The 25,926-nt window shown below is 35.2% G+C and overlaps 1 protein-coding gene across 7 annotated transcripts in view; it reads left to right on the top strand.

Moving 5' to 3' along the window:
- RPS6KC1 (ribosomal protein S6 kinase C1) overlaps positions 1-25,926 on the top strand; it is a 200,562-nt gene that overhangs the window by 57,299 nt on the left and 117,337 nt on the right. For 5 of the 7 annotated variants that reach the window (XR_003569901.1, XR_003569902.1, XM_027871047.1 and 2 more), the window contains 2 exons: positions 12,769-12,828; positions 14,844-15,206. Coding sequence is in view for 5 of the 7 variants with exons in the window: in XM_027871047.1 (XP_027726848.1) it covers positions 12,769-12,828; positions 14,844-15,206 (423 nt within the window). In the remaining 2 variants the exon portion in view is untranslated. Of the gene's footprint in view, positions 1-7,432; positions 7,552-12,768; positions 12,829-14,843; positions 15,207-25,926 lie in introns of those variants that run through there. The other 2 variants (XM_027871048.1, XM_027871046.1) reach the window with 2 other exon arrangements.

The following is a 25,926-nucleotide window of genomic DNA, read 5'->3' as shown; positions in this document are numbered from 1 at the left end:
TCATAAGCATAAATCTAGTGTCTGACCTTGCAAAGCGAAGCTGAATCCAGGTATTTGAGAGTATTTAATTTCATAAATCCCTCACCATTTCTAATTTTCATAAATATTTTCTTCAAGTGATATGTAGTGTTGCTCTTTTAGCCTTTGGAAAATCTTAAGTTTACAACTGGTCTAAAATCTCTCTAATAATAGTAATAGATAATATTTATATAGAGTTTACTATGTGCTAGGCACTGTGCTATGAGCTTTATGATTTTTTTAAAACTTTATTAATTTATTTTGATTTATCCACCATCACTTCCATAAGCTTTTGAATTTTAAAGTTTTCTCCGCCTCCCTCCCCACCTCCCTCCCCAAGACAGCACACAATCTGATATAGGCTATACATATATATTCCTATTAAACATATTTTCACATTAGTAGTGTTGTAAGTAAGAATTAGAACCAATAGGAGAAACCACCAGAAAGAGGAAACAAAACACAGAAGGAAAAAAAATAGCAAATAGTATGTTTCGATTTGCATTCAAACTCCATAGATCTTTCTTTGGATGTAGATAGCATTTTCCATCATGAGGCCCTTGGAGATATCTTAGATCCTTGCATTGCTGAGTAGAGTTAAGTCTGTCAATATTAGTCATCGCACAATGTGATTGTTACTGTGTACAACATTCTCTTGCTTCTGCTCCCTTCATTCAGCATTAGTTCATGTAAGTCTTTCCAGGTTTTTCTGAAGTTTGCCTGCTCATCATTTCTTATAGCACAATAGTATTCCATTACGTTCATATACTACAACTTGTTCAGCCATTCCCCAATTGATGGGCATCCCCTCAATTTCCAATTCTTGCCTACCACAAAAAGAGCTGCTATAAATATTTTTGTACATGTGGATCCTTTCCCCATTTATATGATATCCTTGGGATACAGACTTACAAGTGTTATTGCTGGGTCAAAGGGTGTGCACAGTTTTATAGCCATTTGGGCATAGTTCCAAATTGCTCTCCAAAATGGTTGGATCATTTCACATCACCAACAATGCATCATTGTTCCAATTTTCCCACCTCTTCGCCAATATTTATTATTTTCCTGTTTTGTCATGTTGGCCAGTCTGATGGGTATGATGTGGTACCTCAGAGTTGTTTTCATTTGCATTTCTCTAATCAATAGTGATTTAGAGCATTTTTTCATGTGACTGTAGATGGCTTTATTTTCTTCATCTGAGAACTGCCTGTTCATATCCTTTGACCATTTATCAATTGGAAAATGACTTGTATTCTTATAAATTTGACTTAATTCTTTATATATTTTAGAAATGAAGCCCTTATCAGAGATACTGGTTGTAAAAATTCTTTCTCAGTTTTCTACTTTCCTTCTAATCTTGGTTGCATTGGCTTTGTGCAAAAACTTTGATTTAATGTAATGATTATTATCTTATTTGATCCTTGCAACAACCCTGGGAGATAGGTGCTATTATTATTCCCGTTTTACAAGTGAGAAAACTGAGGCAAACAAAGATTAAGTGACTTGCCCAGGGTCATACAATTGGTAAGTGTCTGAGGCTGGATTAGAACTTAGGTCTTCTTGAGTTCCTTCTTTGCATGCCTTAGGATCATAAATGTGAGAAGCTATTTAGTAACTGGACCAATGTTACAAGAACTGGATTTGAGACCTGATTCCGACTCTTAGAGAGTCCTTGGAAAATTCACTTGACCTTTCTGAGTGCCAGTTTCCTCAGTTGTAAAATAGAGTTAATACCCTTCCTAAAAGGATATTTTTGAGGAAAGCACTTTGTAAATTTTAGAGCCCTATATGACTGCAAGCTAATATAAAATGGCATTTTGAATGTTTGTCTTGGGTTTGTAGACTATTATTTCAAATAAACTTCTTGTAATAATTTTATATTTTTCAGTTTTTTTTGGAGGAATAGGGGTGTACCAGTGTATATAGTAAACTGCTCTGAAACTTATAATCTTAGACACTTGTGTTAGTCACCAACAAGTTAAATAGCCAGTATGCGTCAGAAGTGGGAACCCGGGTCTTCTTGATTCTGAGGCCAACTCTGTAGCTACAATGCCATGCTGCCTCTCTTTACTTAAGGATATGTAACATATGGAAGGATTTGTAATTTCGTCAGTGCAGGTAGTCGTTCAATGAAATATTTCATATTTTCCTGTTACTCAATGGAAAGTATTCAAGAATTGCTGTTGCCAAAAAAAAATATCACACTATAGTCAATTTGGTGGTAAGCCATTTTGAAATTAACTCAGTTGCTTTTCAGACACAATTCAGTATTAGCTACTATATGCAAGACATCGTTAAGGGGCTGGGCATACCAAGACAAAAATGGAATGATTTCTGCCTTCAAGGGGCTTACATGATCCTGGGGAGGATATGACATGTACCCTAAGTTGAGTAAATATAAGGCCATTGAATAGGGAGAGAGCACTAGCAACTCAGCTGATCAGCAACGATTTTCAAGTAGGTAGCACATAAGGTAGCCTTAAATAGAAGTGAAGCAGTCTGAAATGTGGAGGTGAGGAAATGTTTTCATGTATGGGGATAGCCTGTGTGAAGGCATTGAAATTAGAGAGGGAGTGCTGAGTTTGGGAAATATCACGTAGTTTGCCAGTTTGGCAGGAATGTAGAGTGTGTGAAGGGGCACTAAAGAAATAAGTCTGAATATAGAGTTGGAGTCAGATTTTGGAAGGCTTTAAATGCCAGGCTCACTCATATTTGTATTTTAACTTCTAAAAGTAATAGGGAGCCACTGAATATTTGAGATAATTGAAGTAGCTGTGTAAGGTCAGCAAGCATTTATTAAGCACCTACTGTGTGCCAAGCATTGTGTTAAGTCTTGGTGATATAAAGAAAGGCAAACACAGTACTTGCCCTCAAGGAGCTCCCAGTCTAATAGTGGAGACAACAAGCAAATGTATAGATAAGATATAGGCAAGATATATTGGAAGTAATCTTCTGCACTCTTACCCTTCACTTCTGTATTAGGAGTTGGGCAGCATGTTTCATTATGAGTTCTTTGGAATTGCGCTTGGTCCTTGTGTTGATCACAGTTCTTAAATCTTTCAAAGCTGTTTGCCTTTACACTATTTTGTCATTGTATAAATTGTTCTTATTTCACTTTGCATTGTTTCATAAAGTCTTTCAGGTTTCTATGAAGCTGTGGGAATAGACTTTTAAAGTGTAGCAGTAGCTCACTTTGATGAGGAGGCCATCTTGGAAAAGAGGTTAGGGAGCATACTCCAAGGCAAGTGATGTGTATTTGTGCTTGAGATTGATGAAAAGTTTTTCCTGAATTAGGGCTGTGTCTCTAAGACTGAAATGTATATGTAGGAATAAATTATGACAAGGAGAAAATTGGGTCAGAATACTGAAGAAGAAAAGAAAAAGGGTTATTAATTTTCACTGCTCATAGTGACATTTTTCCCCCATTAGTACATATAGTTTGGTTTAAATCTTTCTAACTCTTACTTCCCTCAAATAACACTGGGATTCATGAGGTATGAAAAAATGCTTCTGGAAATGATGTTAAATGCACTTCTGTAATGCATTCCGAGTCTTTATGGCTTTTGACTAACTAATCCTCCTGAAAGATTCTCAGTTGACAAATACAAATAGAAGCATCAGGTGGCCTGCAAATTCTGTTTTATGTGAAAGCGTCAAATGGCTTTTAAATGTCCTGAGATTATCTGGCATAATGGGCAAGTGAAAGATTTCTTCTCAGACTCAAAGGTCTACAAATTCCAGAGAAATGAGAGGGAAAGGGCGTCCAATAACAGAAGAACAGAAAAGCCATCAGTTAGCCAAGCCCCACAGGTGTGCAGGGCAGTGGAAGAGAATAGTACAGGAATGAGTGCAACAATGAGTGGTTTGGGTTTAGAGGCAAAGCTGTAATTTTCTCCAGAGCGATTCCTACTGGGTGAAGTATTGTAAATGGTCTTTTGAAGGTAGATTATGATTTTTCATATTTTTGATTGAGTATGCAGATGGATTGAGCAAGAGGGGATAAGCCAATATATGCCTGGCTAACCTTACCATGCATTCTTCTGTTTCAAGGACTCTCAGTGCCTAGTTAGAATATAAGGAAAGTAGATTACCTTTGTATCATGCTCAGAGAACAGATGCTTGAGGCTAATGGAACATTATTTGTGGTCGTGTTTTAAAACAGATGAAATCAATAGGTACTATTTTATCTTAAAATGAAAGTTCTCTGAAGAAAGCATACCAACTAGTGAAATTGAGAGGTTTGTACTTGTCTTTTAAAAATTATTTTAAAAATTAGCAATGGAGAAGATCTTGTAAGGTTTCTCATGGTCCTATACTTCATTATTTAACTGATTCAGTTCTCTTACATCTTAGCCCTTTGTTGTATCATTACTATTTATTATCTTGTTAGCGTATTCTGTTTTTGTCAAACTGGTACAGGTTGAAGTTGTGGGTATGTGTGTGTATACATAAAGTAATAATTTTGTATGTATAACAGAGTATATTTTTAGTATTAATTTGGAAGGAATTATGGACCACAAAAGAACTTTTCCCTTCAGTAGGTTCTCATATTTGATAATTTCCTTCATCAAAAAGTATTTATTGAACGTTTAAGCTCCTGTTTAACTTAGCAAAAAGTGAATTTTGAAAGCAAAAGCTCTTACATGAACTGATCCTCAGAGTTTCTAGTGTGCCACCCCCCCAAGTTACTTTGTATGTACTCTATATATTTTATCCTTAATTATTTTTGTTCATGTTGTTTCCTCTTGATGGAGTGTAAATTCCTTGAGAATAGAGCCGCTTTTGGATTTTTCTTGGCCTCCCTAGCCTGTTTCTGGGACTTAAAGGTAGACGTTAGGACAAATGTTGGTTTTTATAATTTAATAGGAAATCATTGTACTAAGGGACACCAATTCATAGTTTCATAGTCATCAACTTTTAGAAATAATTTTACATATAAAAAATACGGAGTTGCTGTTCACCCTATTTTCACAGTGGAACAAAACCACCACTTGGAGAGTTCAAGAATGTATAACTTGTGATATTTTTAAAGGTACAATTCAAAGATAAATTCATTATGTCATCTTATTTTCATTACCAGCCTTTTCCTTTCTGTAGAATTGAACTTAACTACAAAGTTACCTGCGTGACTTGTGGAAATTAGGCAGCTGTGATAGGAATGAAACATGGGAATGGTGCTTCTTGACACATTTTCCCTCATCTGTTTGGTTGCTTTAAGGTTATAGGTTGCTTTATTGTCATGCTGGCCTTGTTATCAGAGCCTTTGATGTCTCTATAATCTCATCTGTTCACTTGTGTCATTTCCTCTCTCCAGTACATTACTTGACTTCCTTTGCATTTTTGGAAAGGACATTTTCCAGGTGCATACATCAAAACAAAGGCTAGGGAAAATAGATGATCGTAACAGCTACATAAATGGGACTTACTCTTTTAACTTTGTAATAAGCATACTTTAAGTGTGAATGCACTTAAATAGCTATTGGTACAGCAAAGCCTGCCTGTCTTTTGGCCCATAAATTGTAGATTAAAAACTCCCAAAGTACCCATTGACACATTGCAATGCCTGGAAAGGAGCTACTAGTTTGTCATACGAATTAGCCTTGAAAATGAAGATATTTATTTCAAAGATAGTATCTTTTAGCTTTTATTAAAAAATTATGTAACTGTGGGACTAGATGGGACTGTAAGAGAGCATGTAGTATATTTTTCTGTCTCCAAGCTGGACTGTAGTTAAATCATCCTGTTATGATGGATACCTTTTCTATTAAGACATCTCTCTAGGGACATGAATATCAAAATTTTAATATTATTTTGGTTTGGAAATTAATCATATTAGTATTAAGCTATTTACTTTTTAAATTATTTTGATGCCACTTTATTTTTCTTGCTTTCAAGGGGTAGTAAGAAACTTTGGTTGATTAGTTTACAAAGAAATATTATTTAGTAGCATTAAAATGTGAATTATTTATTTCTATGTTAAAAGAAATTTCAAACCCAAGACCTTCTCAAGGTATATTTTAAAATAGCAAAGTATTTTAATAAACTTTTTATAAATGCTAGAAGCTTGTTATATCCACTAGGTGGCACTATTAGAACTTTAAACTGACAACTAGGATTTTTCTAGCATCTATTGATTAGCCATTTTCAGTGATAAATTACTGAACTTGGAAGTATTCTTCTCTTAGTTTTGATTTCTGTTGTTCATTGTCTTATATTATGTATAAGACTTAAGTGCTAAAGGAAATATTTAGATGGATCTGTTATCTCTTCAGTATGAGAGCTCCATCTAATGCCATATATTGCAACCCATTCATGCCTTCTCATCTTGAGTAACTTTTCATCACACGAATTAAATATCAGAGTTCTACCCAATATACTATATACTTTCCTCTTGACCTCATGACAGTGCATGGATACCCTCAAGACACACAGACTTTCTGTCTGTTATTTCTCACTCTTATGTGACCAATCTGTCTTCTCTTCTGGTTATAATTTCTTTCTGATTGTATGTATGTATATGTATATGTATACATATACATACGTGTGTGTGTGTATATATATATATATACACACACACACGTACACACTCATTCTTCTTGCTTAGGTTTTCTTTGCTTTCTTTTGACTTTGGGGGGATTCTCAATTTTAATTCTTTGGAAACTCGTGGTGCTGAGAGAAGTATAAAGATATGGACTAATTTTTGCCTCATCAAGGATATTATTGTATTTAGTTAATAAAATTAAAGGTAGAAAGTATTGAGTACTTAAGTGAAATGTTGACAAAGCGTTTTAAGAATTCAGAGAAAAAAGTAACCATTTCTGATTAAAATTTTTTTTTTAAAAGGCAGTTGGGGTTAAGTGACTTGCTTAAGGTCACCCAGCTAGTAAGTGTCAAGTGTTTGGTCTGAGGCCGGATTTGAACTCAGGTTCTCCTGACTTCAGGGCTGGTGCTCTATCCACTGCACCACCTAGCTGCCCCCTGATTAAAGTTCAGGGAAGGATTTGTAGAGGATGTGGTATTGAAATTGGGCCTTGATGTTTGGATAGGATATCAAATAATAGGAATGGGGTGGATTGGGTTGGAGAATGTTGTATGTAAAGCCCTTTGCAAACTAAGTAATATAAATGTTGGCTGATTATATATCTATATATCTATATATCTGATATATATCCATATATCTTATATATATATATGTATCAATATATAATTATATATTTATATAAATGTTAATGATGGTTCAGGGGGATTTAATGGTTAGAGACCTGGCCTTGAAAGCATGATGATCTGGATTCAAGTCTCACTTCTGACACATATTGATGTGATTGTGGGTACATCATTTAATTCTTATTGTTATTAGTAACTCTTAAAACTATATATTGCAGAACAGAAACCAGTCTTTATTGGAAGAGGCAGTTTCCTCATTGAGAGTTTTCTGTGATGAAATAACAGAATCATGGAATTTCAGATTTGGTTCTTCAGTGGCTATTTATTCCAACTCCCACATAAAAGGAATCTCCATCAGAAGACCCTGCTGTGAGTGATTTTTAGGCTCTCCTTAAAGACCTTTGAGGAGGGAGACCCCAATGTCTATAGAAGCAGACTATTCTACTTTTGGCTGGCTCTAATTAATAACAAGTTTTTCTTGACATTGAGTGAAATATTTGTTCCTTTGCAACTTCCACCCATTATTCCTGGTATTCTGCCCTCAGGGGCCAAGTGGAACAAGTTTAGTCTTTTCTCTACATCAGAGCCATTTAGATATTTGAAGACAAGTATTATGTTCCCCTCTCCCGCATCCTCTCTCACTGATATATTCTTTTTTTTTTTTAAATCCAAGCTAAATATGACTAGTTCCTTCTTCCAGTGCTCACATTATGTAGACTCAAGGCTCTTCATTATCCTATTTGCCCTACTGAACACTCTCTGACTTATTATTGTCTTCTTTAAATTGTGTTACTTAGTACTGCTAACAATGTTCTAGATGAGGCAAAAGGAAGGCAGAATATAGTGGGACCTTCACCTCTCTATTTCTGGAAGCAATGCCCCTTTTTATGCAGACCAAGATTTCATTAGTTTTTCTGTACAACTATACCTTTGTATAAGTGTTGTGAATGTTGGAGTAATGAATATATAAAATCTATCATTAGAATAAGTTAATGGAGGCTTCGTGGAATTTGATTGTATCATACAATTTTAGAGATTATCTGGCCCAACTCTTACTTTTACCTGTGAGAAACCCTAGCTTCAGAGATGTTAAATGACTTTTCTAATGTCATAGAGTTAGTTATTGATGGAGCCTATTAAGCATTGTTTTGAAGTAAAGGAATATAGTTCGCTGAAGGAAAAAGGAGGTTTGTTTTTCAAAGAGACATAAAAAAGAACCACAGAATGGTAGTGACTAAGTTGTGTACCAGGAACAGTTTATAGGGTTGTTTGGCTGGAGTGAAAATGTGAAGTGGAGAATAGCAGAGTATGACACTGAGTAATAAAAGGAGGCAGGTTGATAAAAATCCCTACAATTCTTGGTAAGAAATTTGAATATTATTAGTGCTTATGGATCTGGTGGATTAGACATGTGTTTTTTGTGTGTGTGTGTGTGTGTGTGTGTGTGTGTGTGTGTGTTCAGATTTCTCTCTAACATACATTACCTATACCGATATGATGTTGTAGAAATAGTTACACTTAATATGGAATAACTACACTTAAAATCCAGAGAAATATGATTTTGGATCCCACTTTTGGTGCTTATTAATAATAAGACCAAGGGTGAGTTTCTTAACTTCTCTGGGTTTCATTTGCAGATAATATCTGTAGTACTTACCTCCCAAGACTTTTGTGAGGATTGAGATAACGTATATAAAGTACTTTGCAAACCTCAGAACACTATATAAATGTCAGTTGTTATAATTGATTCCTATATTCTGCCTCTGAATAGCCTAGGTGGCAGCAGAGACCACTAAACTAGCTTAAGTATATTTTTAAGGTATGAGGAAATGTATTAGTTTTCTTTTTTCAGATTTCAATTTAATCAGGTCTGTTTCTTAATTACATATATTATGTTGGTAATCAACTGAAAGAGAATTAACTACTTATGTTTTTTTAGGCGTAGACATCCATGTTAAACCATTTTTTTGAGAGCTGTTTTTCTAGATTTACCTGCATATCTTCTACAGTTGACACAGCGCATACATAGTATGTAGAATTTAATGTAACAAAAAATAATGTGATATAAAGATTGTTCTATCCTATCAACAATCCAACTACTGCCTAGGTTTCTTGCTTTGTATATGAATCATGAGCTATTACTACAGGGAAAAGTAGAAACTCCCCTTGGCAGACTGGCAATAGTTGGAGCCCAGCAGGTGGTAAGTTCCTGAAGGTTATCAGCTAATACTAATACTACCATGTATTTTATGTACAGTCAATCATAGGAGACCACCTGTTGTTCCAAAGAAAACTGGTCTTTTTGACAGGTGGCCTTCAAATAAAGATTCCTGATAGTTTATAGTATGAAATCTGCACTATGACAATTCACCTTTTTAGGCTGGTGCCTTTCCTTTAGAGGTGATCTCCTAGATGGATTTCACAGTACTACCTTACTCTGAGGAGTTCAAAGCACTGAAGGTGAGGGCAGATAGGTGAACTGGGATGCTAAATAAAATCCCTCATCTCTGCAGTGGCTTTTTTCATAAGTCACCTGGGGCCCTCTAATGGTCCTGAGACTTGAATGTCTGTGATTTGAACCTGGAGGCGGAACATTTTCGTAGAGGCCTTTGACATTTTCCCATGTTTCAGTTCCAAAAAGCCTTAGTTGTTTTTTTTTTTTTTTTTAAACTTTCTGGTGATGGTGAAAGATGTACCTTTACTCTTCATGGTGAAGGCTGATGACTCCTTTTTAAGTGTCGTTTGACCTCTGATTGGTTTTTACTGTCTTGTAAATTGTATTTATGTGGTACACATATGGTAAATTTTGTATGTGCTCTCAGATACTTACCTCTATCTTTGAATTCCAGTTGTCTGCCTTGAGCACCTGTTATTTCTTCCCTATAATGTCCTGTAATTCTGAGAGATGCATATTCTGACTCCTCAGCCTTTGCTTAGAGCAGTGCATTCATTATTTGCCTGTTCCGTATCTTATTTCATAGCTGTTCTGCTTAAAAGGTTCTTATTGCTCCTTCCTTACACTATTTGTATACAAATCACATTGAATAGTAAGATTATATTCTCTAGGAACCAATTCTGATGAATTGGAGATAATTAGCAGGTGAGTAGGGAGATATTTTTCTACTCTTAGTATAATTTTTACTGCTACTAGCAATCTTCAGCACCAGGAACTACTCTGTATACTCTTACATAGCCACTGGCTATAGATAATTCTGTCTTGGTCTGTATTTCATGGTCTCACTATATAACAACATGTCCTTGTATCCAAACAAATTCTTATTCTTCATGTCCTTCCAATGCCCTACCCTCAAAATATTATTTCCTTTCTTCCTTTTTTTTTTTTTTTTTTGGGGTTGTTGTTTGGTTTGGTGTTTTGGGAAGCAGTCAGGGTTAAATGACTTGCCCAGGGTCACATAGCTAGGCAGTATCTGAGGCTGGATTTGAACTCAGGTTCTCCTGACTTCAGGGCCTATGCTCTATCCACTGTGCCACCTGGCTGCCCCCCTTTCTTCCTATTTCATAAATACTTTTCTATACTTTTAGCTTTTCCTCCTATGGATACTAGTTTATCCTTCTGTATAAATGAATGAATGAATGAATAAATGAAAAAAAAGTTTATTAAGTACTACCTATGTGCTAGGCACTGTGTTAAGCATTGGGGATACAAATGTAAAAGTGAGACAGTATCTGCTCTCAAGGAGCTCATATTCCAAAAGGGGAGACAGCACATATCGAGGGGTGGTACTCAGGGAGGGGAGTTTTGGTCTGGGAAGTTAAAGGATGATGAACGTAGCTATAAAAGGTAATCACCATGTTCTTTCCAGAAGTAAGGGTAGCTTTGATTCCTTTTCTCAGAGTATTGAGTGGAAAGTATATGTGGGTGTTTGTGTGAGAAACAAACAGACAGATATCGGGACATTGACTTCATGTGCTCAGCAAGTCAGATGGCAAGATACCCAGGCGTGGCTGGATGGATGAAATGTAAAGTAAATGATCAAAAAGCATTTGTTAAGTGTTTACTGTGTGCCTGGCATTGTGCTAACCTCTGGAGATACAAAGAAACATAAAAACAGTTCCTGCCCTCACGGAGTTCCCATCCTAATCGAGTAGATAACAGAAAAATAATTGGAGGGGAGATAACATAAAAGATATGTACATATCCAGAATAGATGGGAGGAAGTCTCAGAAGAGAAAGCATTAAGAGCTGGGGATATTAGAAAGGCCTCTTGCAGAAGGTAGAATTTGAGGTGAGACTAGAAGGATATCAGGGAAACTGAGGTGGAAGTGAGGTAAAGTTTGGGCTCCTTCAACAGTTAGGTTTGCTTAGACCCAGGTATAAAGTAGTAGGATTTTATGATTGATTTTGGCTAGTGTAGCTTGATGTGTTGTGTTTAAATAGGCACAGGTCTAATTTTTTTATATTTACGTCTAACCACCCAAGTCTGACCACACAAAATGTTCCTTTTTCTTAGTTGCCTAGTGCTTTTAGCACTCATTTATTTAGAAATTAGGTAGATTTTTAAGAAGACATCTTCAAGCAGCCAATTTGTGTTTCTTCCCTCCCCAAATCCTCCAGTTTGTGAGAGGTGTTTCTGATAAGTTTATTGGAGTGGTTTACCTAAGGAATTTTATTCCTAAGCATTTTATTAATCTGTTTTGAATCACTATGCTAGTGATGAAATTAGTAAGTTTAGAGAATTGAGAGGAAGTGTGACTATATCACTAGATTTTTGTGGTCAAAAGCCAAGAAACAGTACACATACCTTTGCCCTATTGCACTTTGGCATTATTGTACATGTTAAAAAGGAAAATCACTTAAGGCATTAAACAGGACCATGTGATAGATGGTCTTGTAGTAACAGTGACAAGACACCGGAGAATGGACAGAAGACCTTTAACTCAACATTTCCTTTCTTTTGTGATTTGCTTTGCAAGCCAGAATATTGTCCCCCCCACCCCCCAACATTGTGTGTTCATTTGCTTTCAATAACTTGTCTGCAGGTTATAAAATGGCACTGGCATCAGGAAATCAAATGGAAATTGATTCGAAGAAATGCTTTTAAAAACAAGTCATCTATCTCAGAGTTGTTTCTGTTCATTAGTATAGCGGGTGGGCAATTTTGATGAGAAACTGTTTGAATTTTGCATACAGTTTTGATCATAAATAATAAATACAAAAATGTTTACTGGTCTAGAGTCTAAAAAAATTGAATAGAACTAGATTTCTTTTTGTCCTTTCAGGACCTTATACTATAACAGAGTAATTGTTGGATGAGTGGAATTCTGTTGCTTTTATTTATTTTTTACTTTTACTTTAATATTCCTTTTAGAGAAAAGATTTTATATGTAAGTATTTTATAGACAGTTTAAGAGTCTTGTAAGAGAAAGAACTGAAACTAAGAACACGATGTAGATATTTTGACAGGGCAAATAACTCATTTGAAATTTCAGTTTAGCTGCCAACCACATATTTTACCTTTGTAGTTATTGAAAAATATGTCTTTTTCAACCACTTTACATGAAGTTAGTAATTTTAGTCCACAGATATGCCAGTGACATTTTTTTTTTTCTCCTCTGGCGTTTTAGTTCGAAAAGATTTGAGTGGTCTTGATGATGTGACACTTACCAGCCAATCAGAAGGTGGAGGTGAGATGTTCTTTTGTAATAAGCACATTTTATTTGACTTTTTGCAATGACATCCTCTTTAAAATCTAGATACCACAATCTTTTTTTTGCATACATTATATATTACTAAATTAAGTACAACTTGTATGTAAAATCTGATAAAAAATTTCTGCTTGCAATTACAGTTAGGATTTCTCAGAAAACTGTTGAATAATAATTACTTCATGGCAAGACCTTTGAGGCTAGAGTCTGGCATTGTTGCCTGTTTCATGACAGGCATCCAGAATTCTGTCTGGTGTTTGTACTGACTTGGTTTTTAGACTTGACAAGTAATTTCTTTTGCTGGAATGTTTTCTTATCTAAAAAATGGGAATTATTATTATTATTATTTTACTACTAGTATTATTAGTTGTATATATTTGGAACTTTAAGCTTTGAATAGTGCTTTAAATATGTTAACTCATTTGATCCTCACACCAACTCTTTGAGGTAGGTGCTGTTATTAAGCTTATTTTACAGATGAGGAAACTGAGGCTGAGGAAGGTTAACTTACCCAAAGTCACACAGCTACGTGTCTGAGTTAGGATTTGAACTCAGGTCTTTCTAACTCTGAAGTTTAGTACTCTATCTACTATATCTAGGAATTTTTAAAAATAGGTCTTAGAAGTCTTTTTTTAAAAAACAATTTTAATTTACATCTTTAGTTTTTCATCATCTATAGTTCCCAACGTATCCCTCTTTCCTCCACCTGCAGCACTAGCTTGGGAAACCGTCTATAGCTGGATTATTTTATCCATGCATAGAGGTGTTGGTGCTAAATTTATAATTGTAAATAAGTTTCACATTTAATTTTTGTATTTGAATGCTTGATATAAAATATAATCACTTTTATTATCCTAGTGTTTTATAGCAACAGCCCAGATTTGCCTTAATATTAGTAGATGCTCATTCTGTTTTATTTACCACATTTTCTATTTCTAAATAAAAATTGTGTTTTAGCATATTTATCTTAATGAAATTAATCTGGAACGTGGTTTGGTTTAGTTATTTCTGGAGCCCCAGGACCTCTGTTTTTATAAGAGAAACTTGGCAAAATTCAATATTGATATAGACAATTTGTCCTGATGATTTTTCTTTTGGAAACAATTTTTACTTACATATTTTTCCATCATCACCTTCGTTTCCAAATATCTCTATCCTTGCCCCAAAGGATAAAAATGGGAAAAAAACTAGCACACTAATGAAGTCTGACAGTATTTGCAATGTTCTATACCCATGATCCCCCTGATTTTGTAAAGAAAAGAGAGCGGTCCCATGCTTAATTTCTCTCCCCACCAATTGCTTAATTTCTAATGTAGATGGCTAAACTGAACCTCCATAAAATCTGATTATCAAGATGAGAATTATAATTTGAGACAAAGCCTTCCAAACTACTATAAAGCCAGTTATGCAATTGTGAGATATGATTTTATTATTTTAACATGCAGGCAACATTTCTTGTGTTCTAGGGTACTTAGGCACATCATTTTTATGACAAAGTTGTGAAGAGACAGGCAAAGTATTAAAATGATCAGTTTTCAATCCTTTATTTAGTTCGCTGGATCATATTTCTTCAGCTAAGACGGAATGTGTAAGGTTATCTAAAAATATACCTGTGAAATGCATATTGCATATATATGTATATTGAGGGCTAGCATTGTTTATTGTAGTCCAATGTACTGAATTATGATTCTTCTTTTTTTATAAGAGCTTAAGAGCTTCAGGTAAAATAAATTTTTAGTCCTAAAACTATCTTCACTTTGAGATCAAAACAAGTTCAATGACTGACCCAGCAATAGAAAGAGGGAGTGCTAATTACAGTTAGAAACTTAGCAAGTCTTAGAGCTAATTTCTAGTGGTGGGCTTTGATAGACAAAGTTATAACTCCTCTAATTGGTATGAGATAGCATGAAGAAATAACCAGGGAGTAAGAGTTCTGTAAATTTGGCTGATACTTAGCATTAATATTTCACTTCCATTTTTGTTCATGTGCCTAGGTTTCTCCAGTGACAGCGATCTGATCTCTCTGACTGTTGATGTGGACTCCCTTGCTGAATTAGATGATGGAATGGCATCCAATCAAAATTCTCCCAGTAGAACTTTTGGTATCAATCTTTCTCCAGAGCCTTCAACACTAGGAGCTGTTGCTTCTGATAAAGAAAGAAGCAAAACAGAGGAAGAGCGGGAAAGTCGTGGTCTCTTTGCTGGAAGCCTGAAATCCAGGCTTGGCAAAAAAGATTATTTGGAGAAGGCAGGCGAATTAATAAAACAGGCTTTAAAGAAGGAGGAAGAAGAAGACTATGAAGCTGCTTCTAGTTTTTATAAGAGAGGAGTTGATCTACTCTTGGAAGGTGTTCAAGGTATGATTTCATCTAATTGGTACATTTTTTTGTGTCTCTGTCAACATTTAAATATGTATGTATCTATATATAAATATACATTATTATAATATATGTATACATATATGTATATACACACATAATCTTTATGTGAGTAATCTCCATGTATCATTTTTCTACATATATAGATTGTTAAAACTTTAAAATGATGCTATATATGCCACACATACTTTTGTTATATAAGTTATACATTTCCATGTTCATTGGCATCAGAAACATTTGTTCCTACTTTTGATAGCTGTAGTCAGTCTTCCTTAACCAGAATTCTCTCTTTGGGATGTTAATATTTCTTCCAGCTTGGGCGTGAGAATCAGCAAGAAGACCCGTGTTGATGGATTGTAGCATTTGTGGAGAGGAGTAAAGTGTAGGAAGACTTGAGAAGCAGGGCAAGGCGAGGTTGTGAAGGTCTTAAAAAGCCAAGCTGAGAATTTTATATTTGATCCTGGAGGTAATAGGGAGCCACTTGAGTTTATTGAACAGAAAATGAAATGGTCAGACTTGTGAGTTGGGAAGATTCCTTTGGTAGCTGAGAGAAGGATGGATTGCAGTGAAGAGAGATTGGAGTGAAAGGGAGAGAGCTACAGGGTATTGCAGTAATCTGTTTGTGTGGTGATGAGGCCCTCTTAAATTAGCAATATTATAATTACGAAATTTGTTTCTAGTGTTTAAAATTTTTTTTTAAGAGATGCAGAAGTCTTTGAAAGAGATGACAAGAGAAAAATAGGAGGGAAACATTATTTAATGTCTTTCTCACCCTGTTCCTTTCTTCTTTACCTTATCATGCACCAGTTCATTGACTTTGAGTTTCATTATTGTCCATCTTGTTCAGTATCTGTTTCTTTTTTGTCTTCAACTTTCATTTGATACCTTTTTAGTATTGAAATCAAATGAGATAACACATACAAAGTTCTTTCCAAACCTTAAAGTATTATATAAATCCTATTATATTAAGTTATAAAGTGGTTTATAAATCTGAGCTATTATTGTCATTACACATAAGCAGTTCCAGTCTTTGAAAAGTAACAGTCTAATTATGTTTAATTAACTACCAAACTGTAATTTAACAAAAATTAAAACTTCTTTGATTTCAGTATACTATTTTGTTTTATAATATGTAGTTTATTATACTTGATATTAAATGAAAATTTTTTGGTTTTTACCCATACTTGTGATTTTATTAGAACTTCCAGAATAGAAAATCTTTCCATATGTACATTATTATAAACTAAAACTATTTGAGTACTCACTTTATAGTAACCTAGTGTTTGACACTATTAATAAAATATTAGTATAAAGTAATTAAAATAAGTAATATCTAATGAGATAACACTGACCATATTCTCAAAAATCTGATGTTAGTGGTCAAAATTTTCTTGACTATGACAGTAAAGTGTTATTAAAACATCTGAAATTTTTTCATTGTATACAAGTTTAGTTATAGTCCAGTCTACCATTTGGATATTTAGGACAGGCATAAACCCAATACAGTGATAACTCAGCTATCTGTAATCAATTTTTTTGGCCATCTCACATATCCAGAATCTAGTCAAGAATCTGTAAATACACATAAAAGGTTTCTGAGCAACCAAAAATGATGCCATAAACTACATAAACTGCAAGAACTATGTAGTTCATGCACTTCCCTGTAATTCTTATTTATTAAAAAAAAAGAATAGACTTTCTTATATTGTTTCCAGATGCACAATAAATTGGAAGTAAGTGGAGAGGAACTGTTCTATGAAGGCCCACTAAGCAGCAGTGAGAAGTGGCATCTGTCAGCGTGACATTGAGGGAAGAAGTAGAAAACCTATAAAAACAGATACAGAAATTTAAAAAGCTCAGAAACCTGGGGCTTCTAAGTGTAGGGGTCATAAATATGTCAGTCTGCCTTGAGGATATCATTGTATTACAGTATGATAATTTGATGTACTTAGTGATGGTCCTTTTATAAAATATTTATATAAAATGTTTAAGAAACAATCAACAAGTATTTATTAAGGACCTACTATGTGCCAGGCATTGTGCTAAGAGCTAGAAGTAAAAAGAAATAAAGTGGACCAGATTCTTGCCCTTGATCAATCAATAAACTTTTTAAAGTGCCTACTTTGTCCTAGGCACTGTGCTGCAGATACAAAGAAGGACAAAAAAAGGGTTGTTTCCCTCAAGGAGCTTATAACCTAATGGAGGAGATAACAAGCAAACACACATACACACACACTCACACATGATAAATAGGAAATGCTTAACAGAGAAAAGGCAGTAGAATTAAGAGAGGTTGAGAAAGGATTCCTATAAAAGATGAGATTTTACTGAGCCTTCAAGGAAGCCAGGGAAGGCAGTAGGTGGTGTTGAGGAGGGAGAGGAAGGATTTGACAGTTTTGCTGGGGGAGAACATGTACATATACACAAAATAGATACAAGGTAATAGGGGGTGGCGGGGGAGGTATTCCATCATTTGGGAGGCTTCAGGAAAGGTTTTATATAGGTTAGTTATTGAGCTAATCTTTGAAGGAAACTAGGGATTCTGCATTTCCTGTTCTATCACAAAAATTTTCTGTTCTGTGTTCAGTGTTATGTATGAGAAACAGTAAGAAGGTTGCTTTATCAGGATTGTAGTTGATGTGGAGGGTAGTAGTGTGTGTATAATAAAGTTAAAAAAGTGGGATATCAGTCAGTTAACAAGTATTAAGCCAAATCAACAAGCATTTATTAAGCACCTGCTATGTGCTAGGCACTGTATTAAGCTCTGTGGATACAAAGAAAGACAAAAACATGGTTCCTGCTCTTGAGGATCTCAAATTCTAATGAGATTGGGACCAGGTTGTGAATGGTTTTAATGCTAAACAGAGGAGCATATATTTTATAGTAGAGATAGCAGGGAGCCATTGGATTTTATTATTAGAGGAGTGATACTAATGTATTTATATTTTAGGAAAATCAATCTGGCTGGCATGTGGCGGATAGAATGGACTGGTTGTAATCTAAATTCAGGGAAGCCAATTAGGAGGCTGTTCTACTAGTCCAGGTGATAAGTGATGAGATCCTGAGCTAGGATATTAGTAGAGAGATGAAATCAAGTGTGACCTGTATTGTAGAGGTAGAAATGACAAGGTTTGTCAGTTGAGTGGATATGTGGGGTGAGTAAGGAGATGTGGATGACACTGAGATTGTGAGTCTGGGTGACTGGAATGATCATAGCACCCATTATGGAAATAGAGAAGTTCAGAAGAAGTGTAGGTCTTGGGGAAAAGATAATAAGGTCAGTTTGCAGTCACTTTATCTTTTCTAGATCAGAGTATTAATTTAAGGACATTGCTTTGATTTAAAGTACTCATTTAAAAAAAATCACCAAATACACATTCAGAAGGGAATTTTTGTTATAAAATAAAATTTTTTCATTTTGGTTAGGCAGTTGGGTTTAAGTGACTTGCCCAGGGTCACACAGCTAGTTAGTGACAAGTGTTTGGTCTGAGGCTGCATTTGAACTCAGGTCCTCCTGACTTCAGGGCCGGTGTTCTATCCACTGCACCCCTCTTTAAAAAATATTATTAAGAAATTTTTTAGCTCAAATTCAGACATCCTCAGAAGTACTTTAGCATAAGAAAGCCCATGTGTTTTGTAATAATATAGAAGTGCTCTTTGCTCTGTTCTTGTATCATCTCAGTTTTGCAAAGAGCCTTCTTTTTACTGGAGTTTTTTTGGTTGTTAAATTGATTACTCTTCTAACAACTTGAAAAACTGTAAGTAAATTCTCACTCATATTTCTCCATGTAAGTGACCATCTGTGAAGTATATATTGTGTCCAAATTGCAGGAAGGGCCACATTTTTTTTAAGTGCTTGTAGATCCCTTTACATCTATTTAGCTCTGTCAGTATAGAATCCAGTTCAGTTCTCCCACATTATGCCATTTTCATTAAAGAATCCACCTATTATATTGGAAGTTTCTCTTTAAAACAGCATTGCTATCAGCAGGTAACAAATCTTTCCTTACATTAATTTCTTTAGCATGTCATTCTTATGTAATCAAAATGAGCCCCATTAATTATATTTGTTGCTTCATTCATTTGCAAATGGAATAAAGATTTTATTTTATTAATTAATGATCATCATGATCTTCAACCTGATTCTTTGTAGTGTTAATGGATAGGTAGAACCATTTGAAACTGCTTTGCGTGTGACTTAAAGCATTGTTTCAACTACATATATGACTTTATATGATACGAGCAATCCTTTTGATGTCAAAGACATGGTTTTTTTTTTGAAAAAAAAATTGCTTAATTAAAAAATGGATTTTTTCTGGAGATATTCTCTTGTCTTTCCAAAGTAGTATACTTGCACTCTTTCAAGATTTTTCCATTTTTATTATGTTTAAACCAGCAAAGGCAATTGTACAAAGCAAACACTATGGTCTCTCTACTCCAGTAACAGTACTTGGGAATTCCAGTGATCAGCATAGTGAGCTATATTTTCTGGATTTAGAGATTTTCTTTTGTGTTTCTGTATTTCCAGTACTTAAATTGTCTTCTACTATCTTGTATTGAACTAGTTTTAGATGTTTCAATGGGTTTTCGCTTCAAACTGGTTGTGTTTTTTTTATCACATGACAACAACAATTTACTAAAAAGAAAACAAAAAAACAGGCAATAAAAATTGAGAAGAAATTTAATTGTTGAAAATTCAATTCTTTTTTTTTTAACATTTCATTTTTGGAAAAATTATTGTTTTTGGAAACCAGTTTGTTATATTAAACTTACCAAAATTGATGATGTTAAGAAATATAACAGATACAATGCTTTTAACTTACTCACAAAGATTTTTTAATTTTGAATTCAGATACAACACACAACTCATCTATGTTATGAGTCTTTCATATAGTGTACCTGTGGACATATTCAATATGCACAGAATATGACCTTATATGTATATGCTGTATTTAACATGCTATGTTCAGTATTAATTGAAGCTATATTTATTTTTATTGTTGATGACATTGATTTTAGCTGGGTTTGAATTGAAAAAGTGATTGTATTTGTGCAAGAGTTGCACTTAAAAATACCAAGTAATTTTGACTGTTACTGAGCTTACCCCTTCTCAGTGGGGACAAAGCTCACAATTTGGAAACCTCTGGTATAGATAAACTAGAGATGTGCATAGGATGAATGAATGACCTTGTTCTATAATCAGTTTATCATTTTAATTACTCACAGCATTTACTTCATTTTCCATATTAAGTAGTTGAAGGAGTATTCAAGATTTCCTTGTTAGTGTGTGCTTTCTCTACTGGCACAGAGTAAAGTCCTTCTGCAGTTTATTAGATGGTTTTTATAGGTTTCTGTGGCCAAAAAAAAAAAAAATCACCCGGTGCCCAGGTTTGTAGTGATGATTCTCTTATCAGCCCCATACCTGAAACCTTTCCTCCTTGGAAAAGACCTTCCATTTTTTTTTGCTCTTTGAAAATCCCTGGCACGTTCCATGCTGTGGTGAAAAGTTGCATATGTTTTGTGGAACAAATATAGTTCCTATGGACAATTTTGTTTACTGTAGCATATAATTTTAGTTGATACTTTTAAGACTCATATTCAAAGTATATTTTAATTATTCAGTTAATTTAGATTTGAAGAGTGACTTTTTTAATGCCCTTTCCTGTTTAGACCTCACAAGACACTTTGCATGTCTCATGTGTGTCTTATGTGTCTACTAGGTGTAAGCTTCAGGAAGGAATTTCTGGGTCTTACGTAAACCTTTTTCTACCTGAAATAGTGCTTTGTGCTTAGGAGGGGATTAATCAGTATTTATTAAATGAGTCCTTCTTTTTGAATGGGTTTATATTATTCAGACTTTTGGGAATGTTGACTTGTTATAGCAGCATTTTCTTAAAATACTTAATTTTATTTAGATAGTGACTTGTGTGGCAACTCCCCCCCCACCCCCGCCATCTCTCTCTTATTTCTAATTAATTGTAGCAAGCAACCTGTTCAGAGACATTCATCCCCTTACCCCACCATGATGTTTGACTTTCTAAAATCAACCCGTATTTTAAATGATAGGTGATTAAACAAACCAGTATATGACTTGACATTTACTGGATAAAATTATTGCTTATTGTCATAAAGAGTAGTGCATAATATTACCACTTGGTGGCACCAGAAAATAGAAGTTTCTGTTCCTAAATATGAAAGAAGGACTATGTAATTTCTAATAGCAAGCACTAGAACAGATCCCCAGTTGGTAACTTTTTTTGAATTAACTTTGGGAATTGATTCTCAGTACTTTTGCCACCAAGTGTTTTTGAGTTAAGCTACTCAAAAGTAGCTTTTGAGCTACTTGAGTTCCTATTTCTTATTAAAGCTTATTTAAGCTAAAATAGCTTAAAACTGCGCTAAGACTTTTGGGACACCCTATATATTTGATTTTCTGCAACCCCTCTCAACTCTTCTATGTTGTATACCTTCATATCCCTATTCACAAGGAATTGCCCGATTGCCTTCAGTTCTTTGTTACATGTTGGTTAGGAGAGTCAGCTTTTTCTCACACATAGAAATCTTTAGGAACCACAGGATCTAGGATTTTTATTGTTTAAAATAATAATATAAAGTGACCTGAATTTTAACTTGCCTGCTTGTGAATCTGGCTGTCCTCCCTTTTGTTTGTGCTTTAGGCGTTCTGAGGTCAGTGCAATGCTTCTGGCCCATTGATTCCATGTAACAGTATACCAGTCAACAACTAACAGGCAGATGGACATTATCCCTTCATTTGTGGGCAAATTGGGGGCTCAAGCTTGTGAGCTTGATTTGACATTTATGAACAGAAGAGATGTTTCCTTGGGGGAAAGGTGATCCTAGTGCAACAGAATTGTTATTATAGCATCCCTATTTCAAGAATTACCGTATAGCATTTAAATTTTATCTCTTGCTGCAATGTTGTATCTTATGACTTTGGTTATCTTGGAATGTTTTGTGTGATAATTTGTAGTATTTTATGTCTTAATGATAGCTGTAGAAAAACATCCTTTCTTCCTGAGAAAAGTAGTAGTAGATTATATTGGAGCTCTAGTTGGTTGGCACACTTCCTTATTTCATTGCTTCTGCTCCATGTTTTGAATGAAGATAGTACTTGTTCTAAACAGGCCCATCTGAGTTGTTAGTAGATCTGATGAAGATTGCCCATGTCTTTCTTCCCTAACTGGCACCATACCATCTGCACAGCTGGAGGCAAGATGCAGAGTCGGACAATAGCAACCATGCCTCTTACTTATACCCAGGAAAGAACAAAGCAGAGCCCGGTAGTGGAAACATTGACTCGGTCTGAAACTGATGCTCTCGGTCTGAGGTTAACATATTAGACTAAAATGCCCATTTCTAAGTGCTTAAGTCTTCCTCCTGGAAGTGAGGTAACTCTCCATTTAAGCAAGGCAACGAGTTTTTGAGTAACCCAGTCTTTCTTTCTTCTTTTTTTTTTTTTGGCTAGGCAGTGGGGTTAAGTGACTTGCCCAAGGTCACACAGCTAGTAAGTGTTATATGTCTGAGGCCGGATTTGAACTCAGGTCCTCCTGAATCCAGGGCCGGTGCTCTATCCACTGCGCCACCTACCTACCCCATAACCTAGTCTTTCAGTGTTGAAGTCTATCCTTTATTTTTTTCTCCCTTTTCATTTGTGTGCTTCAGGAAGCAGTTGTTTGATAAATTGAAGCTTGTGTGAGAGGATCATGGATTATAGGGGATGTATTTGATGATAAAGAAATGTGGCAAATGGATGCTGGGAAAGAACACATGAAATAGACACATGATGTGTCTACTTAACTCTTATTAACAGAGGTATGCATCATGTGATATTATCAAGCTTCTTTCTGTCCTTTTTAAAAAATTAATTTTTTTATTTTTAGTTTTCAACATTCACCTATGTAAGATTTTGAGTTCCAAATTTTCTCCCCATCTCTCCCCTCCTTCCACCCCAACACAGAATGTAATTTGATACAAACTCTACATAAACATTCATATTAAACCTATTTTCACATCAGTCATGTTGTAAAGAAGATTTAGAACCAATGGGAGAAATCATGAGAAAGAAGAAACCCCATCCCCCCCCCAAAAAAGAGAGAGCAAATAATATGCTTCGATCTGCATTCAGACTTCATAATTCTTTTTCTGGTTGTAGATAGCATTTTCCATCCTGAATCTTTTAGAGCTGTCTTAGATCCTTGCATTGTTAAGAAGAGTTAAGTCTATCAAAGTTAATTATTGTATAATGTGGCTGTTACTATGTACAGTGTTCTCCTGGTTCTGCTCACTTCACTCAGCATCAGTTCGTGTGAGTCCAGGTTTTTCTGAAGTCGGCCTGCTCATCATTTCTTATAGCACAGTAGTATTCCATTATATTCATATACCACAGCTTGTTTAGCCATTCCGCAGCTGATGGGCGTCCGTCCCCTCAATTTCCAATTCTTTGCCACCTCAAAAAGAGCTGCTATAAATATTTTTGTACATGTGGGTCCTTTTCCCATTTGTATGATCTCTTTGGGATACAGACTTAGAAGTGGTATTGCTGGGTCAAAGGGTATGCACAATTTTATAACCCTTTGGGCATAGTTCCAAATTGCTTCCCAGAATGGTTAGATAAGTTCACAACTCTACCAACAATGCGTTAGTGTTCCAGTTTTCACACATCTTCCCTAGCATTTATCATTTTCCTGTTTTGTCGTGTTAGCTAATCTGATAGGTGTGAAGTGGTACCTCAGAGTTGTTTTGATTTGTATTTCTTTACCAGTGGTGATTTAGAGCATTTTTTCCCCATATAATCTGTCTTTCTTAAATGGCATCTCCTGACTGGTTTTTTAAAAAGAAAGAAAAAAGTTTGTTGACTCTTTACTTGTAAGAAGATTCCATTTAAGAACTCTATAGTATGTTAATATGATGCATGTTATGCAGTAAATATCTTGCTGAAAACATCTGGTAGCTTTACTGCCTTAGCCCCAGATGTGACTTTTTTACTTTTTTTGTGAATGATGCATATCTTCTGAGTTCTTAATTTTCTCATAGCCTTAACTTATATATCTTACATAGCATCATTAAATTTTGAGTTAAAAACTTTTTTTGTGAATCATTGCTGACACCTTTCCTTTCCTGGAGAATCTTGAAAGTTTTTCCTCAGTGGGTTAATTTCAGCATTCACATGAGGGATGGAAGTCATTGGTAACACAATCTGCCAAGCAATTTGCAATTTTTTGTCACATGCCAGTTACATGTATTCTAACCTATGTGGCATCTCTTGCTGAGAAAGCAGATGATCCACAGTACCTTCCACATAGTAGGTACTTAATAATTTTTTTAGTTGAATTAACTATGCCTCCTATGGACCTGTTGAATCATTGAAAAGCGTTGAGGACTGAACTTGTTTTAAGTTGTCTCTGCATAAAGCTCAGGCTCTTTGAATTTAATTAGGAGCATTGAAAATACTCTAATACTCTAGCATATTTTTAAACCTTTTTATGTGACAGTTACTAATGCATTGGCATTATTAGGGAGTCTGGATAATGAAATTTATCTGTGAGTTTTAGAATGCTAGAAAACATGAAGAGCAGAAGCAGATTATGGAATAGAAATTTCCTATTGCTATGCTTTAGAATATCTAACAAAATCTTACTTATGTAACCTAGGCCGTGGCATGAAACCCTTCATTTTTGCTCCTGGGTTGGCTCATTCCCCTCAACCTGCTTTTGTACTGGCAGCTATGATATTCCCAAAGAGGAGCCATCCCCAGGTTGCTACAAGTTACAACTCTCTCTTAAAGTATTAAGGGTAACCCTAGTGTAGGGTGGATAAAATCCTGCTATTTGCTTTATTTGCTTTTGAGCTCCAACCAGTATGCTTTTCATTTATACAAAATCAGCCATCATGACCCCATTAATTTTCTAAAGGATGAAGCAAAAGCACTAGTAGTATAACCTTACTCATTGGAAGGCAAAATCAGGAATAATGAAACATTAGTTACTTAATAGAAGACAAAAGCAGGAATAGTTAAGCATCACAGAGAATAGGAACCTGGGTCCTGTTCTCCCACCAATGCTCAAAGTTCATAGTGTCCATAGGGGCACATGCTTATATCCTATTCAATTCTGTCTTCTCCAGATTGCTTTCTCTTTTATCCCCTCTCTCTCTCACTTGTTTTCAATCTTTCCCTGTCTGCTCAGTTTCCCTACTGCCTAAAAAAGTCCATGTCTCCCACATTCTCAAAAACCTCTCAGTTCTGCTGTCCATGCCAACTAGCTATCATCTTATAGAGTCTTTCCTTCCTTTCATCACTAAACTCCTTCAGAAGGCTGTCCATAATTGTTGCTTCCATTTACTTCTTCTCACTCTTTTTTTTTAACTCTCTACAATCTGGCTTCTGACCTCATCATTCAACTGAAACCGATCTTTTTAAAGTTACCATTGATCTCTTAATTGTCAAATATTTTGGCCTTTTCTCAGTTCTCATCCTTTTTTACCCCTTGGCAGACTTTGATACTGTTGATAACCCTCTTCTCTCTAGGTTTTTGTGACATGCCCTCTCTTAGTTCTGCCTGTATGACTGTTCCTCTTAGTCTGTTTTGCTGCATGCAAGTCATACCCACTCACCATGGATATCTCCTAAGGCCCTCTTCTCTTCTCTCTTCTCTTCTCTTCTCTTCTCTCCTCTCCTCTC

This window comes from Vombatus ursinus, unplaced genomic scaffold (assembly GCF_900497805.2).
Source record: "Vombatus ursinus unplaced genomic scaffold, bare-nosed wombat genome assembly UNPS02014798.1, whole genome shotgun sequence".
NCBI classification, from domain to species: Eukaryota; Metazoa; Chordata; class Mammalia; order Diprotodontia; family Vombatidae; genus Vombatus; species Vombatus ursinus.
This window is presented reverse-complemented; position numbering and strand designations above follow the sequence as displayed.